Source organism: Quercus suber, unplaced genomic scaffold (genome assembly GCF_002906115.3).
Source record: "Quercus suber isolate HL8 unplaced genomic scaffold, Cork oak 2.0 scaffold_751, whole genome shotgun sequence".
In the NCBI taxonomy this organism is placed as follows: Eukaryota; Viridiplantae; Streptophyta; class Magnoliopsida; order Fagales; family Fagaceae; genus Quercus; species Quercus suber.
In genome coordinates this window covers 169,891-186,805 of record NW_027070187.1, presented here as the reverse complement: position 1 = coordinate 186,805, position 16,915 = coordinate 169,891, and the positions used below count along the sequence as shown (strand labels likewise).

General features: G+C 34.5%; 1 protein-coding gene across 1 annotated transcript; it reads right to left on the bottom strand.

Moving 5' to 3' along the window:
• Nucleotides 1–4,499: 4,499 nt before the first annotated feature.
• On the bottom strand, nucleotides 4,500–10,029 carry LOC112011706 (uncharacterized). Its single transcript, XM_065766845.1, has 5 exons — nucleotides 9,878–10,029; nucleotides 6,374–6,847; nucleotides 5,716–6,262; nucleotides 4,779–5,354; nucleotides 4,500–4,673 (listed from the first exon to the last, which is right to left on the bottom strand). Exons 1-5 carry the CDS (start codon nucleotides 10,027–10,029, stop codon nucleotides 4,500–4,502), a joined length of 1,923 nt encoding a protein of 640 aa, XP_065622917.1.
• Nucleotides 10,030–16,915: the final 6,886 nt, after the last annotated feature.

Genomic DNA, 16,915 nt, shown 5'->3' with positions numbered 1-16,915 from the left:
AGTTTTCAGGAGGGAGTTTCACACACATATACACTTACATTAGGTTAGAGTAGAAATTCTATCTTGTAAAAAAAAAAAAAAAAAAAAAACATTATGCCAAATTGCCAGATGACATTCACGTGGGTCAGTGGTATGCTCTCCTTTAAATAATTATATATTCATCTAAATTACCGTAATCCCTCATTTCCTAGAGGAATCTATACATGTGAATTCTGTGCAAAATACATTGTTTTTGGAGAAACCCATCTTCTCTGTGACAAACCGTTTTAGATTATTATTACTGCATCACAATTAACAATTTACGTACCGTATATTAAGTGTCATTGGTACAATATCTTGTTTATTAACTATTACCCATAAATAAACCCTAAACTCAAAGTCAAACTCGAATTTCAGAAACAAAATAGATCCTAAAAATAGAAATTCAAAATAGGTCAGTCACTCTTCTTTTATTAGATCCCTAGAGCTTAATAGTAATTTAGTCCATGTGCACTTTATTTTTCAAAGGTGGACTAAATGTGTAATCGCTATAATTGCTATAAACATTGCATACGGCAGATTTTTGTAATGTTTTTCATGTATAAATAACAGATAGAAATATATATGGTTTCATCTTTCACTATTTTTTTTACGCCAAAAAAAAAATCTGGGTTTTAAGATGAATTCGGTGGAATAATTGTTTTGTGTTGTTGGAATCTAGAATTGGATTCGTGAGTTTTGGTAGTTTTCTTTGTTGTGCTGGTAAAGATTGTTAATATATATGGGGGACTTCGCTACTGGCTTAGATTTTAATCTGGTTGTTGATTACATCTCCCAAGGAATTTGTCCACACAATGCTTGAAAGTTAAATTATCAACATTCCAAACTCGTAAATCAAAATTCATTGTTGTAAAATAGAGTCTTGAAACTAACACATTGAAAAATCTTTGTAATGCAAATATCAGTAACATGGTGGCTATCAAACAAGAAATCCATATATGCGGTTGAACAGCTCGGTAGGACCATGGACGGTGGGACAAAGACTTCCCGTGTGGAGGGAGGGATGTTACGATGGTTTTGACTTCTAATCAATTGTCTCTCTCACTCAAAATGCTTCTCTTTCTTCTTATTGGATTTTTTATTTTGGTATTTTGAACATCACGTATGTCTCGCGTGCATATACTTGGTTAACATCAGACTAACAGAGGATTTGGCATATGTGTAGAGTTCAAGAAGTAAATTGGTCAAAATAAAAGTTCAAAGAATGCAATGGTCACTATCTTAAAGTTTAGGGAGTGTGTAAGCATTTCTATCTTATAAAATTTATAAATAACATTCGTCTTTCACAAGACAGGACCAAGTTTGTTATTGCACAAGCGATTGTCATTCAACCAAACGGTAATTGACCACAAAGCCATCGGAAATAGAACCCTCCAAAGAATCCCAATTCTCAAACTTAAAGAGTATGGACCAGTGTTTCTGGAGGGGAATTGTATAGAGGGCAAACATTACTAGGCACTTGCTTGCCCATTCTCGATGGACTATCTCCCACTATAGTGCTATTATCATCATGAACACAACAACTTTACAGAGCCGTGGCCAAAAAAACAATTCTAGGAGTACAACGAATTTGCCATGCCCATACACCAACAGTAATAAGATTCAATGTAACCCCTACTAGGCAGATCGAAGACCCAAAGAATCAGCCCAAAAGTTCAGTAAAGAGCCATTCTTCACAACCCATTTAATAGGCCAAAATGGCCCATTACCACCAATTTTGGAAATATTTGGCCCAAAAACACTGTTTCAGAAATAATTGGGGATGTACCATCTTTTTAAGTACTCGAGTTTCCTGTACTCGAGTACTATGTTTTTTTACTTCCACCGTGGCACACTGACATGACAGCTGATTTAAAGATTCCAAACGGTACTCGAGCTTCAAGAGCTCGAGTACTGTTCAATGAGATACCCGAGTTCAGTGAACTCGGGTATCAATCTGTATTGGCGCCATTTGCTGGTAGCAATTGGATTTAAAAAATTCAATACAGTACTCGAGTTTGGGAAGCTCGAGTACTGTTTAAAAAAAAATTTAGACAGTACTTGAGCTTCCTGAGCTCGAGTACTATTTAAAAAAATTACCCAGGTCCGCTTAAACTCATTCCTAATAACCCATTTCCAACTCACTTCTCACTCTCAGACCAGGACACCAGAATGCCCAAACCCTCTCCCTGTCGGGTACCAAGTTTTTAAACCAAAATCCCTACGCCAATAAAACAATGGCCAAGTGGAATAAGGCAGATTGGTACTCGAGTTTCTGTAGCTCGGGTACCAAGCTGCCTTGAAACTTTTCCTGGGCTAAAAAACCCTGAGCCAAAAAATTCCCTGTACCAAAAATTCCCTGTATGCCAATTTCTGGATAATGCACAAGATCTCACATTTGCTTAAAACAGAATCATACGACAGAACATGTCACATAGGAACTCTCTTTTTTGCTCAGGCGTAGGAAACTTCATGTAATTCCTTATTTAAATACTTCAAAAGCCTTGTTTTTACAATTTCCACAGTTGCAAAAAATGCATTACATTGCATTTTATATTGTGTTTATGTACAAGATGCACATGGCACATACACATGAAAAATATTAAGAGGAAGACTCAGGACCCCAAAAAAAAGACCAAAAATTAAGATCACTGAGATGTTAAGGCAAACCCAAAATAAGTAGGTGTTGTTTGGTAGAGTATATCCTCCCCCCCCCCCCCACCCCCCCCAAAAAAAAGAGAAAATCTCCCCTGCCAGTAATAGTATAATGCATGGCAGTCATCACCCATGCTTTCCCATGCACTTTTGAAATTGGAGACCCCCACTTTCAACATGTAATCAGCTGCTACAACCTCCAGGTCCTCTAGCTGGTATTCATCTTCAACACCATCATCCTCTGTCTCACCAGTGGTTGGATCAACCTAATAGTATTGCCAAATGCATTAGTTAATAAAACAACTATGATATGTAATAACATGAGCTGCAGACTGAAACAATTTGCATAAGGACTACGAAATTTTGAAAGTATAAAGTGTTTTTGGAATGCCAGTCGATGGAAATTGGCGATATGGTATGCTTCAAATTCCATTTAATTTACTTACACAGGCCTTTCACATGTAATAAAGTAGAAGGGCAAAGTTATATTTGTACTTTTTTCTTGAAGGAAATTCAAATTTCCGGAACACAAAATTAGCGAAGGTGATTACTTATCAAAGGAAATCAAAGCAACAGAGGAAGTGTATAGTAACAACACTGACTGACCTAAGTTTTCATTACAGTCATTGATTTAACAAGAGATATGATCGTAGATAGAGTCATTGGTGAATAAGATTTCAATAGCCAAATCCAGCTAACTACGAAAAGGTTTTTGGATTATAGTTAAGTCAATAGTCTGACTTATTATAACTCCTATATATATAACACATATGCACATGCATTGTAGAAGTTAGCCATGAACTTATGCACATGCATTGTAGAAGTCAGCCATGAACTTCTTCATTAACTTTGTCACTCAACTTTTTGGGTTTTCTTTTCACTTGGTGTCATTATGCCTAGTTTCTTCAGGACATAGTGGGATGGCTCAAAATGCCAAGCTTAAGGACAGCACATTATAATTTAAATAGAAACCATACACAAGTTCAATAATTTAAATATAAAGAGAAAGTCATCATCATCATAAGCATAATAATTTGAAGTTTTGAACTAGTGCAATCAAAGACATTTAGGAGGAACTAAAGTGTTCAATTGTGAGAGTGTAGGCAATTCCTTTGATTGGTAGCAATGTTTAAGAACAAGTCAGAAGTTAGAACTTCTACTATCAGCATTAAAAAAATGGAAAAAATTTACATTTAAAAGGATGCCATGGTTCAAACTTAGCGTACCTAGTCCGCGAGACCACCACTCGTCTGTACCTCGTTTCACTTAGGACATGTTCTTCGGTTATGCCCCTCTTGGTCACACAACCCGCATTGCACCTTCCTCCCCCCCTCCTTCCATGGTGTGGTTCTCGGCTGTCTCCCACCCTCGTCCATCTCATTCCTGATTCGTGTTGAGACAGGGCAACCTTTTCCTCGGATCAATCGGGGGTTAGGGAGGACTTTTCGAGTTTCTTCAGGATCCAGCCATGATAATCTATCTTTCAACACAGGGAAAACGGGAGCATAGCTCCAGAACAGTGCATCCACGCTATAGTATGGGTCAATGTACTGCTCTGCATCATGTCGATACCTAATACAAACTGCAATGACATGTGAACATGGTATCTTGTACAGTTTCCATTTCTGACATGTGCAAGTTCTTTGCAACAAATTATCTCCATGTGTGTGATCCCCACCTCCAGCAGTCCCTGCATTATGCGGTGTATCTACTTGATATGATTGTTGTTGCGTGCTCAATCTCGTCACCCTGTGATTCTCTGCCTTTGCCTTATTTCTCATGAAGATATCCAAGGCATATTTAGTCCATCTTTGACCCGATTTCAACTACGCTATGCTCTTATTACGAGGATCATCAAAGTAGGCATTTAGTTTGAACCATGTGTATTTCACCATTGCCGTAATAGGCAGGCTACGAGCACCCTTTAGAACACCATTGAAGCACTCGGACACATTTGTAGTCATCGCCCCATAACGGTAACCGTTGTCAAAAGTTAGAGCCTATTTCTCTTTGAACACATCTTTTAGATATCGGTGCGCATCCCGGTTGACATTCTCAATTGAATCAAAAGTGGCATTGAACTTTCGCTCTTAGGTAGCACTTACTGCCCTCCATACTAGATTCTTTAAAGTTTCATTTTTCCATCTAGTGTTAACATTACTGCATAGATGACAAAGGCAGTAATGATGTTCTGTCATGGGAGGTCGCAGGGAGACGTCTCGATTAGTGTCTCTGAAGATAGCTTGTATCCCAGGGTGTCTATCAGATATGACACACAGGTCTCTTCGGTTGGTAACATACGTTCTTATACAAGCCAAGAACCAACCCCAAGTCTCTGTGCTCTCGCTCTCGACAACGGCGAAGGCTAGTGGATAAATCTTATTATTAGCATCTGTCACCATTGCAATCATCAATTTCCCTTTATATTTTCCATAGAGGTGGGTTGCATCAATGCTAATCACAGGCCTACACTTCTTGAACCCAACAATACATGGACAAAACGCCCAAAATACAGACTTGAATGTACAGGTTCCCCGTTCATAATTATCGTCCAGTAGTAAGTTATACTGTGTACCCGGACTTGCATCCGTAAGTCCTGCCAAAAAACGCGGCAACACTGCATAAGACTCCTTAAAATCTCCGTATATAACTGCAACGGCCTTTTGTTTGGCAACCCATACCTTGTATGTGAACCATAATGATTACGTTAGAAATGAATACAAGTTAAATCATTATAGTTGAAGAAAACAAATGAAGACTTCTAAGGCTATAAGATGAATATAATATTTCTTCCTCTTTATTCATTTTTTTCTTTTTCTTTTTCAATTTCAATTTTCATAATATAAAGTATTCATGGGTTTTGGGAAAAAGTATCTTGGTTACACTAGACTGGTCTGCATGTCTCTACATTGTATTGAAAAAAGAATGCAAATTAAATAATACCTTGTACTGAGATACTTCGTGTTTTAAGTCTGCCAAAACAACGTGGCATAAGTTCTTTATCTTATACGCAGGGTCTTCTCATATATAGCGCTCAAGTACATATGTTAGGAACATCGAATCAATCATCCGACCATCGTGAGCATTCTGAATTTTGTCGCACGTGTGGGCGCCCTTGCATTTTGCGATCTTCCAGACATTGTCTCCCTTGCAACAAGTCGCACGGACTGACCATGGACAGGAATCATCCTCACAACTCACTATAAGCCTCTCTAAGTCTGAATGCTCAGTCTTGAAGCTAAAATTCTCTTGCAATGTGTACCAAGTCAATGCAAATTTTACTGCCAATTTAGTGGCAAATACCATCCCTTTCTGTGGCTGCTCCCCAGGCGTCCAACTTGATACTTCCGCTTGCATAACCGGTGATGGATCAAACATATTATCCCAAGTGTTTTTAGTGAACCATTTTGGTGTAGGATCAGGACCTGAGCATGTGTCTCTATTCTCTTCTACAACCACATCTTTGATATGATCAACATCCTCATGTTCACCCATGGTATCTAGGAACTCCTCGAACTCATCCCTAGTAACATCAATATCGGTTGCATCATCAGCAACTCCGTAATCATCTTCATTTTCGAATGTGCCCCTATGCAGCTCATCATGAGATAAATGCTCTCCTTTATGCACTTCTTAGGGCCCTGCCTCCTCCTCAGTTGAGTTCACACCAGGAAATGTTTGCCATGGTTCATTGCCATACCCATCTCCTGTGTTCTCTACACACCCTTGATAAGACTGTAGTGGTATTGACTCGATGTGCTCATTTGTAGTTCCATCCAAAACAGTATGTTGTGAACCCTCTCCAGCCTCTACTATGGTGGGCTCAATAGTGACATAGAGCTCCGAAGCAACAAATCCTTTCACCACCATTTGTTCAACAACTTCCCACATCATCTTCACTTCGGCGCCACACGATAACTGTAGTGACTTGTAGAAAACCTGGGTGCCTACAACCAGTTGAGGTGCTCGATACACGATGGAAATGTTATGCCTACACTGGTCTAACCCCATCGCCTTCAATATTCTTCGTTTCAAATTCATAAGCCCTATCCCACGCTTCACCTTAACACATTTTTGCTTTTGGTTTGAGCCTTGGTATGACAACCCATTTAACTCATGATAATACGTCTCTCCATCGTAGTACACATAGAAAAAGTGAAAATTCATCACCGACCTGTTATTAACAATATTAAAAGTTGTCATAATCTATAAATAGTTACATAAATTTGGCGTATGATAAAAACAATTTCTATTCAAACTCAACCTCCTTGACCATGTGTATAGACCAGGGGCAGAGTCAGGGGGGGTCGAGAGGGGGCACTTGCCCCCCCTGACCCTGCCCAAAATTTTCCTTTTTTATGTGTGTAGCAGTAAAAGGTGGAGACTTAATTGAAACTGTGATAAATAGTGCATGAGTAATGAAGCTGCATTAAAAACCCCTTCAGCTACATGTTTTGAAATAAAATTGTAAAGTGGAGAGCCACAGTTGCTTACCATACATCCTTTTTTGTGTGTGTGTATATATATATATATATATATATTTCCCTATCTTTTTGAAAAGTCAAACTCAATTGATTTATCATATATCTTCATATCTTTTTTTTTTACTTTATCAATATTTTTTAAAGTTCAAATTTAAAAAAATAAAAAAATAAAAAAACAATGATAAAAAATAAACTTAAATAAAGAAGAAAAAGTCTCAATTGAAGAGACAAAAATACCACCCCCAAAAAAAAAAAAAGTTTCCTTTCAAAAGTATTAAGCAATAAAATTTGGAAACAATTACATGAAAAATTCCATAAAATATAGTAGGGGATTATATTATTGGCTATATATTAAAAAAAAAAAAACTAATAAAATATATGCAATATAATGATATGCAATGATTCAATATTGAATGATCACTTACTATTCATAATACTGGCATTTAATTGTCAAGTTTGGTTAATATTTTGTATATATAATGCATATGTTGTATGCTACATACACAGTATGTATTTGTTTATGGAGACACCTGTATATTAGTTATAAATTTTGCCCCCCCTAACGTCAAATCCTGGCTTTGCCACTGGTATAGACATATAAATAATTGAATCTCGATCATAATGTGCACTTAACCATATATATATTCTATTCACAAATAAAATAATAAAATGTCAACCATTTCGACTTTATTTTATTAACTCAATTTCTTTGATGAGTAATGAATTCATATTATATGCAAGTTTCATAGGTAAGGTAAGTATGAGAAGGAAAGATTATATTAAGAAACTGTACGGTAAGAAAAGGAAAAAATATACCAAACTGTATATACAGCCCCACTTTTATATCAGATAATTTTAAATTGTGAAGAAATTGATAACTTGATATAAATAGAAAGAAAAAAGGAGTTTACGTAATTTATAAGTTTATATTAATTGCATATTATTATTTTGTTTTTTACTTCATCTAAAAAAATAGTTAATGTTATTAGAATTTTATTAGAAATTTTTTTTCAATTTACCTTAAAGATAAGAAGTTCACATTAGTGAAGTGCAATTCTGAAATTTCTAACCTTGAACGAGTAAATGCTATCGATATGATTTATGTTTTCATTTCTTTATTTATGTTTAGCATATAGCTAGAAAATACTTCTTGTCAATTTTCATATTAATTTTATATTGATGGTTCTAAACTATTAATGCCAATGAGTTATAGCTTACATTATGCTTGCAGTTCTGGCCGTATATAGATTACAAGGCCAAGATTCAAAACCATCTGGATGTGTGACTATGTGGTAATAATAAAAAGATGTTTCAGTTGACATTTCTACTATTATATTATGTAATTAAATTTAATACTCGTTTTGAGGTGAAAATGGCCAAACTCATTACACAGTTAAATTTCCACTATATATATAGAACCATGTATGTATCAGCAGTTGTACACAGTTAATATTGCAAAACTCATTACATGAAAGTCATGCATAAAAATCTCATACAAACACAATCTAAAAACTCATTGAGGTCATTTAACTCATGCAAAAAAATTTAAAAACTAAGCATTTAACAAATACCTCTATGTACTGGTCACAAGAGAATTGACTCAACGGTGAAATGGATAGCACGTTGGTTGATGAAGGCACTGACACAGCTCAAGGACTTGCAGATGGTGACCAAACAGTCAAGTTTATGCTGAAAATATCTGACTCGCACATGGAGTTTCTCAAGAGCTTTGTACTGAAAATGTCTTAATGCTGATGGGTTGGTATTTGGTTAAATGGTACTCGAGCTCAAAGAACTCGAGTACCATTAACTAGCATTTACTCGCACCGTTGGAGCTAGTTCGTATGTGAGTAGGTGGGCAATAACTGTGGGAGTAGGTACTCGAGTTTCAAGGACTCGAGTACCTTGTTAAAACTGCCCAAATTTCGCAGCTGGCTTAGTGTTTTTTGGCTCAGTGTTTTTAAAAAAATATGTAAGGCAAATTGGTACCCGAGTTTCACAAACTCGGGTACCAAGCTGCCTTAAGAATTTTGCAGTTCAATAGTTTTTTAAAATAAGGCAGCTTGGTACCCGAGTATGTGAATCTCGGGTACCAATCTGTCTTAAATTGCAGTTGGTCGGGGTTTTTTAAACAAAACTAGTTGTAGAGGCATGTACTGGTGCTGCTCCTGCTATTTTAGAGGTTTATTTTTTTTAATAAAAAGTTAGACCATAATGCCAAATGGTTGTTTAGCATCTTTATGCATATTCAAAGACTTTTCTTTCATATTCATTTAAAAATAGAAAAATAGAATAAATGATAAAAAGTTATCCAATACAAATTAAAAAATGGTTTATTTAAATATAAAAGTGGCAAAGGAGAAATATATTATTTTTGGGCATAAATATATTATAAAAGTGGCCAAGGAGAAATATATTATTTTTAAGCACAATCTATATTCATAAAAATTATCTACAATTCAAACAGAATTAACCAATTTTTTTTAGAGAGAAAAAGAGAGAGGGAACAAGGGATACTAATGAACTTGAATTAGCACAAAATTCAAGTTCAAATTCCATTTCCCTGTTTATTCTTGGTAGTTTTACACTTCAAAGCAAAGGCACAGATTTTTACATTCCTTCTGCAGAAACAAAATTTGATCAAAACAAAATTTGATGGTAAAGGGCCATTTTGGCCCCCAAGTCATTTGACCTAAAATCACAGTACAATCCTCTCTTACACACTTAGAAGCCCAAAGAAGGGGTTGGTCATTGCAGACTTCAATTCAGACCCAGCTGTGTTTAGAATTTCCATGTCGACCTTATCATCAGGAAGATACAAGGACTCGTCCCCTTCTGTTCTCTCAAACCCACAGAGCTCAAGAAATTCCATACCTCCTCTCAAGTTCCCAACTCTATCCTGTTAAGTGTTAAATAGCTAAAGAATAAATAAAAATCTTACAATGCAAGTACATCTGAACCAAGAAAAACAAATAAAAATATTATGTGCCAGATTTGAGTGATGTGTATGAAACGCTTCTCTTTTTTCTTTGGGTATATCGTGTTTATACAGAGGAACATGTTGGTCTACAAATGTAACAGGAAATAGTGACAGACCATTAAAGCAGTAGATATTAAGATCGTTCAATTTAAGGCTACAATTAAGACCGTTCAATTTAAGGCTACAAAGAGGATAACACTCGACAAATCTATGCATTACTTGACATTAGTGATCAAAAGAAAAACTAAATATGGCAATCCAACAATCAGGATGGAGAGCTCTTAGCTCTCATCATGACTAATGAGGCTACCTTTTTCATAAAAATGAGCCTGGCAAATTAATGTATTATTTTTTACTAGTTAAAAATCGTGAAAGTGAACCCAATAATAATCCAAAACCGAACCAAAGTAACCTAATTTCCATGGAAAATAACTTGGCATTACTAGTGTTTTGTGGCAATAACCTATCCCAAAAGTTTCCATCAAAAGGACAATCTGGACTTTGGTGGAGATAACAAATGGTCTCTACTTGATTCAATCAGCTCAGATTACTCGTATAGTTGGTATGGAGGGTTAAACAACATGATCAAACCTCAGCATTACCCCCCCCCCCCCTGAGAGAGAGAGAGAGAGAGAGAGAGAGAGAGAGAGAGAGAGAGAGAGAGAGAGAGAGAGAGAGAGATGACAGAAGACACTAGTGGCATACATGGATAGGCAGGTAGGTCTCAGTCGTAGCTAGGCATGAACCATCAATGATACAATGAATAACACAAATTGAGTTGTGACTTTTGTTGGGCCATAAAGTATAAAGTAATAAACGGTGAAAATAGCTATATAGCATTTTTTTTCAAACTATGTTGCAATTTATTATTGTTTTGGAAATATGTAAGGATGACTCACTTTTTGAGTACTCGAGTTTGGCGAAATCGAGTTTTCCCTGGTACATTTTGTTTTTGTTTTTTGTTTTTTTTTTTAATGAACATTTTCCTGTGTTATTAGAGCAATCAGTCATTGTAGGACACAGTTAGCGTTCTCATTGAGGCCATAATGAGTAGGATGCTTGGAGTATTAAAGTGAGGGTTGATTTTAATAATGTAGAGAGACTTTCATTTTAGAAATTTCTTTCATCTGAATGTTGCAGCCTTCTCATTTATTTATTTAGGGTTGAAAATGTTTTATCGTGTATGCTGATGTATTCTATTTCTATTAGCTGAATATGCTGTAATCTACTTAACATTGTTTAATTCATTTATTTTTATTTTATTTTTTTTTATGAAATTAGTGAATGCTGCGTTAGATATATATTATTGCCATTTTCAATAAAATATGTTTATAATTAAAAATAAATAAATAAGAAGAAGAAGAAAGTTTATGTATTTGAAGTGAATTTTCCCCTGATTGTTGTTGTCACCAAATGCCAGATATGGACCCACATGAAGCGGGACCCTCTATACAGACTATCTTGAGCAGGCAGCCTATGCATCGTTCAAGTTTGCTATGGGATGCTCCTTTGGAAGGCGAGGTATGCACTTGTCCAAAATCGTAGTCAATATATGTAGTAGAAAGAGTTTTGGCATTTAAGAAGCGTAATTAATACTAAGTTGCTTTGTTTGCAGGCAATGCCAGGTGTACTGACTTGTCGTCACCGAGATAAAGGTCTGCTTGAAGATGGTGCAGTTTTAGATCCACGGATTACAGCTTATATCACAGATGCAGGGTTAGATGGGCTGCTTCGGGTCCCACATATGGACCTCGACCATGCATTGATCATGGCGTTGGTGGAGAGATGGCAGCCGGAGACGCACTCATTCCACTTGCCCCACGGTGAGATGACCATCACGCTACAAGACATGGAGGTTATAATGGGGGTACCTGTAGATGGCTTGTCGGTGGTGGGAGATACTGAAAACAATGATTGGGCCCACTTCTGCTGGGAAATGCTAGGGCATAGTCCGCCAGGAAGAGCCGTTGGTGATCGTCGCAAGAACACTGCAGTGATAGAAGGGCCGAGGGTAAAAGCCAAATGGCTTGAGGATCGATTTAGCAACCCTCTCTCTTCTATTGTTGGTTGTTGCTTACTTCAAGTTCTTTGAGAATATTTTTTGAAAACTTTTTTCCTGTATTAGCACAACTTCCAAAAAATACATATTTCTGTCTATTTTTATTGACCATAAAATACTATAAAGAAAAAAAATTCTCCTTCCATAGAAATGGGCAGGCCCTAGGGAAAAGGTGTATTAAGGACAATGATAGCGAAATCTATAATATAAAAGTTTTCATTTGGGAATTGTGTATTTTCGATAACTTATTTGCATAGTGTTTAACAAAAGATATAGTTTTTGGTAACATTTATGTTTTTTTTTTTATAATTTATTTATTTATATTTTTTATGTTAAATGCGTTACAAAGAGCTAAAAGCTAAATTATTTGGAAAAACAAAAAACAAAAAAACAAAACAAAACAAAAAGACAAAAAGCTAAAAGCTAAAATGTTTTCAATGATTCCCAAACGCACACATAATCTACTAGAAAAAAGTTATAATCTATTAACAATTGTTCTAAGCACAATGAAATGTGGAAAAAATTTTCAAGTACCTTATCATGTTCTAGTTTCTTAAGTATTTTCTCCCTTGCTCTTTTTTCTTCCTCCTTTTCTTTTTGTTTCAAGGCTAAATAACTGAAAAAACAAAGTGAATATATTAATATTTAAGTTAGAAGGAAATAAAATCTTAAAAATTAAAAAAAAAATTTCTAAATTATAATATATGCAAATTATTAGCCTTTACCCCACAAAACAAAAAAACCTCTAATCACGCACAAAGTTCATGCTTAGAGGCTAGTTTATAAATAAGAGATAAAGAGATTAAAGAAATGTAATATTAAAATATATATATATATATATATATGAAAAGAAAAATGCACAATGTACAAATAATAACTTCAATAAAAGCGTTTTGGTTTAAATTGCCATGTTTCCCTCCTTTTTTTCTTGGATCTTTGGTATGTCTTATGAGGCTTACAAGCTGGGCTTGCTTTGTTCTACGACACCTATTTTCCTTCCTTCTTGTCAATAAGCCCATGGATTTATTGTTGTATCAGGCCAAAAAACTGAAAACCAAAAATCTGAGTTTGAATTTAACTCATTCGTCCGGTCAAAATGGCCCATTACCATCAATTTTGGAAATATTTGGCCAAAAAACACTGTTTCGGAAATAATTGGGGATATACCATCTTTTTAAGTACTCGAGTTTGGTGAACTCGAGTACTATGTTTTTTACATCCACTGTGGCACGCTGACATGGTAGCTGATTCAAAAATTCCAAACAGTACTCGAGCTTCCTGAGCTCGAGTACTGTTCAATGAGATACCCAAGTTCACTAAACTCGGGTATTAATCTGTATTGGCGCCAATTGCTCGTAGCAATTGGATTTAAAAAATTCAAAACAGTACTCGAGCTCGGGAAGCTCGAGTACTGTTTAAAAGCTAAAAGCTAAAAGTTAAAATGTTTTCAATGATTCCCAAACGCACACATAATCTACTAGAAAAAAGTTGTAATCTATTAACAATTGTTCTAAGCACAATGAAATGTGGAAAAAATTTTCAAGTACCTTATCATGTTCTAGTTTCTTAAGTATTTTCTCCCTTGCTCTTTTTTCTTCCTCCTTTTCTTTTTGTTTCAAGGCTAAATAACTGAAAAAACAAAGTGAATATATTAATATTTAAGTTAGAAGGAAATAAAATCTAATGTATTTAAAGACAAAAAGGGATAAATAGACATAAAATTTCCAAATAGAAAAAACAATTACTAAATTAAGACAAACAGTTGTTTTTCATTGCTTTCTAGAATTCGCTTTGCCTCAGTGAGGTCCTTACTAGCTCGAATCCTCTCCTGGAACAATAGCACAACCAAGTCTTTATAAATAAATGCCAAGTACATGAAACGAGCTCTTAACAGAATCCCAAAGTACAAACAGAAGAGTTTGATTTGACAAAAACCAACAATGAAGCAGCAATAATATATTCTAAAATATAAAAAAGCTATGGCAAGTTCACCGTTGAATAATGTCTTTCAGGGGTAAAAAGAACTTAGGAATCATGATATAAGATCTTTAAGAAATTCAACTATACTAGGCTTCTGTATCTGTTCTTGAAATATTCTTGAATGGGTTTGGATATTTAAGAACTTAAGGTTAGATAATAAAAAAGGATTAAGTCTTGATGAATCCTGAAAAGAATTTCATGTTTGATTGATGGTAAAACGATGAATTGAATGATAAACCTAGGCAACGTTTTAAGAAACCTACCATAATTATTTTCCCAAAAAAAAAAATGTTACAATAATTTTATTAAAACTCACATCTCTCAATGAATTTATAGTATAAAGGCCTATAAATACTAAATTTTTGTAAATAAAAAGAAAAAGAATGCTAAACCAAGTTTGTATATGAACCATAATCATATCTCCTTCATTGAATTTGGAATATAATCTTCTAATATTAGTTTGAGCCTTGTATATCTCATTCCTAAGTGCAACAATTCTTCTTAAGTTATCATGAATTTCCTATGTGTGACTAGCAAATGTTTCAAGTTTGACACTTAATCTTGTAGTTAGAATAAAAAGAAAAGTAGTACAAAGAATAAAATATGACTCATGGGCCTTTGGTACAGCCAAATCCCAAGAATCTAGAAATTATCAAATTACCCAGACTTTAATAAAGATTAATTAAAACTAAACAAAAAACAACATTACTTAGATAAACAATAAAATAAGACTCTTCAATTTAGGCTAGCTAAGCAAGATCCCAAGAGTCCAAAACACTCCATATTTTATCGCTTGAACATTAGAACCAACTTTTTGCCTCTTATAATTCTTCAAAAGGAGCTGCCATTCACGTTCCACTCATTAAATCATCTTAACCATGATATTGAATTTATCATTATAATCATGGTAATTTTCTAGTATAGAAGAGTCTACTTAGGAGAAAATTGCAAGGATATATTATTAACACAAACATTTAGTCATGTTCATTCCCAATTAGCAAAATAACTATAGACAGACCAGAAAAATGAAGTTGATATGGAAAGGTTGAGGTGAGTCAAGATCAATATCCACTGCTACCTGGGAGAAGTTAAACAGTCAAGCAAACTAATCTAGTGACAGTATGTGCAACACCAAAGATTTTATAAGTTCATGTAAAAAATGTATCAACATATTCACCAAAGACAATTTTTTTCTCTCCACCTCCTTTCAATGAAATGGAGTTTACAAAAAGCAAAGATAAAGTCAAATTCCAAATCTCAAAAGCTACCCACAAAAACAAACTGATAAAAACAAGATCATATTAGAAAAGATACTTAGCTAAACAACAATTGACTGTTCCGTATAAACTTCAGCTCTTACTAACCAATCAAAACTGTCCGCTAAACAAGCATGTATATGAGAAAGAATTTCAATTGTATGAACACCCTCTTTCTTATAATAAGCAGACACCTGGTAGATATACCAAAATAAAAAAGTTGAAGATTACTGGCCAATATATGTTCTATTTGAAATGTTTCTCTTTATTTCAATATCAAGCCAAGAGTATTACAGTTTTGAATCCCCAAGCAACCTTTTAAAATTGACGGATAAGATCAAAGTTAGCAATTGCAAATTGGGATTAGGAATTTTTTTTTTTTTAACAATTATTTGTTAGTTCTATTCAAAATGAAATAGCCGACTGTCTTACAATAACCTTATGTCTATTTTTCTCACTACTTTTCTTTTATTTCAAAGGAGTTCTTCCTTTTGTTGGGCATCTCGCCCCTTTGAATATTAGACTTATTAACCAAATAAAAATAAATAAATAAATAAAAAGGTATACAAGAAGCTACAATGTGAATATCAAATGTTTTGGTTTTGTAAAACACAAACCCACTTCAAACTATAGTTTTAGTGTTATTTCTTAGCATGACTGAGGATATGGTACTATACTAGAGACTTCATTAGTTGATAAAGATTGAAGTTTAAAAATAAGGATATCATTGAATAAGAATACGAAAAATAAGTAAATAAAAATCCATGTGCAATGTAAGCAAAGAAGAGAACGAAGATGAGAAATCATATTCATACTAAAGGTATTTGATCAATGTCTGAGTCATTCTCATGATCAATCACCCATTCTATAGCTGCCTCTAAGCTAGAATTACATGATTATTAACACAAACATTTAGTCATGTTCATTCCCATATCATAATTATTATTTTATTTATTTATTTAATATTATAGTTGTTGACAAATAAATATAAATACCCATAGAAACACTTATCTAGTGAAGACTCATTTGAAAATAATTAGCTATAACAATCATAACTATGAGGTATGTACCAATTTTTTTTTTCTTTTTCTTTTTTTAACTTCTCTCAAACACTACATATGAGACCCCATTTCGAAAATCATGGATTTTTTTTACATGAGTAATAATAATTCTTCATTAAGAAAATTTAGACTAAATAACATTTCTTCACCATAAGCACAAAATGGAGGGTGAAATACTACAATACCAATAACTAAGTCCTAGTCTCAAATTTATTGGGGTCTCAACAAAGTACTCAGAGTTGGTCATATGCATTAGCTCATTCTATTCTATGCATTAGCTCAAATTTATTGGGGTCCTAATCTGTGTTTTTTTCCTCAATATTTCTAATTTTCAATCCATTAAAATTTCAAATGAAATATGTAACCCTAAAACTAAAAAACTGACCTTAGTGCGAGATAGTGAGAGAGCTGAGTGAGAGGTC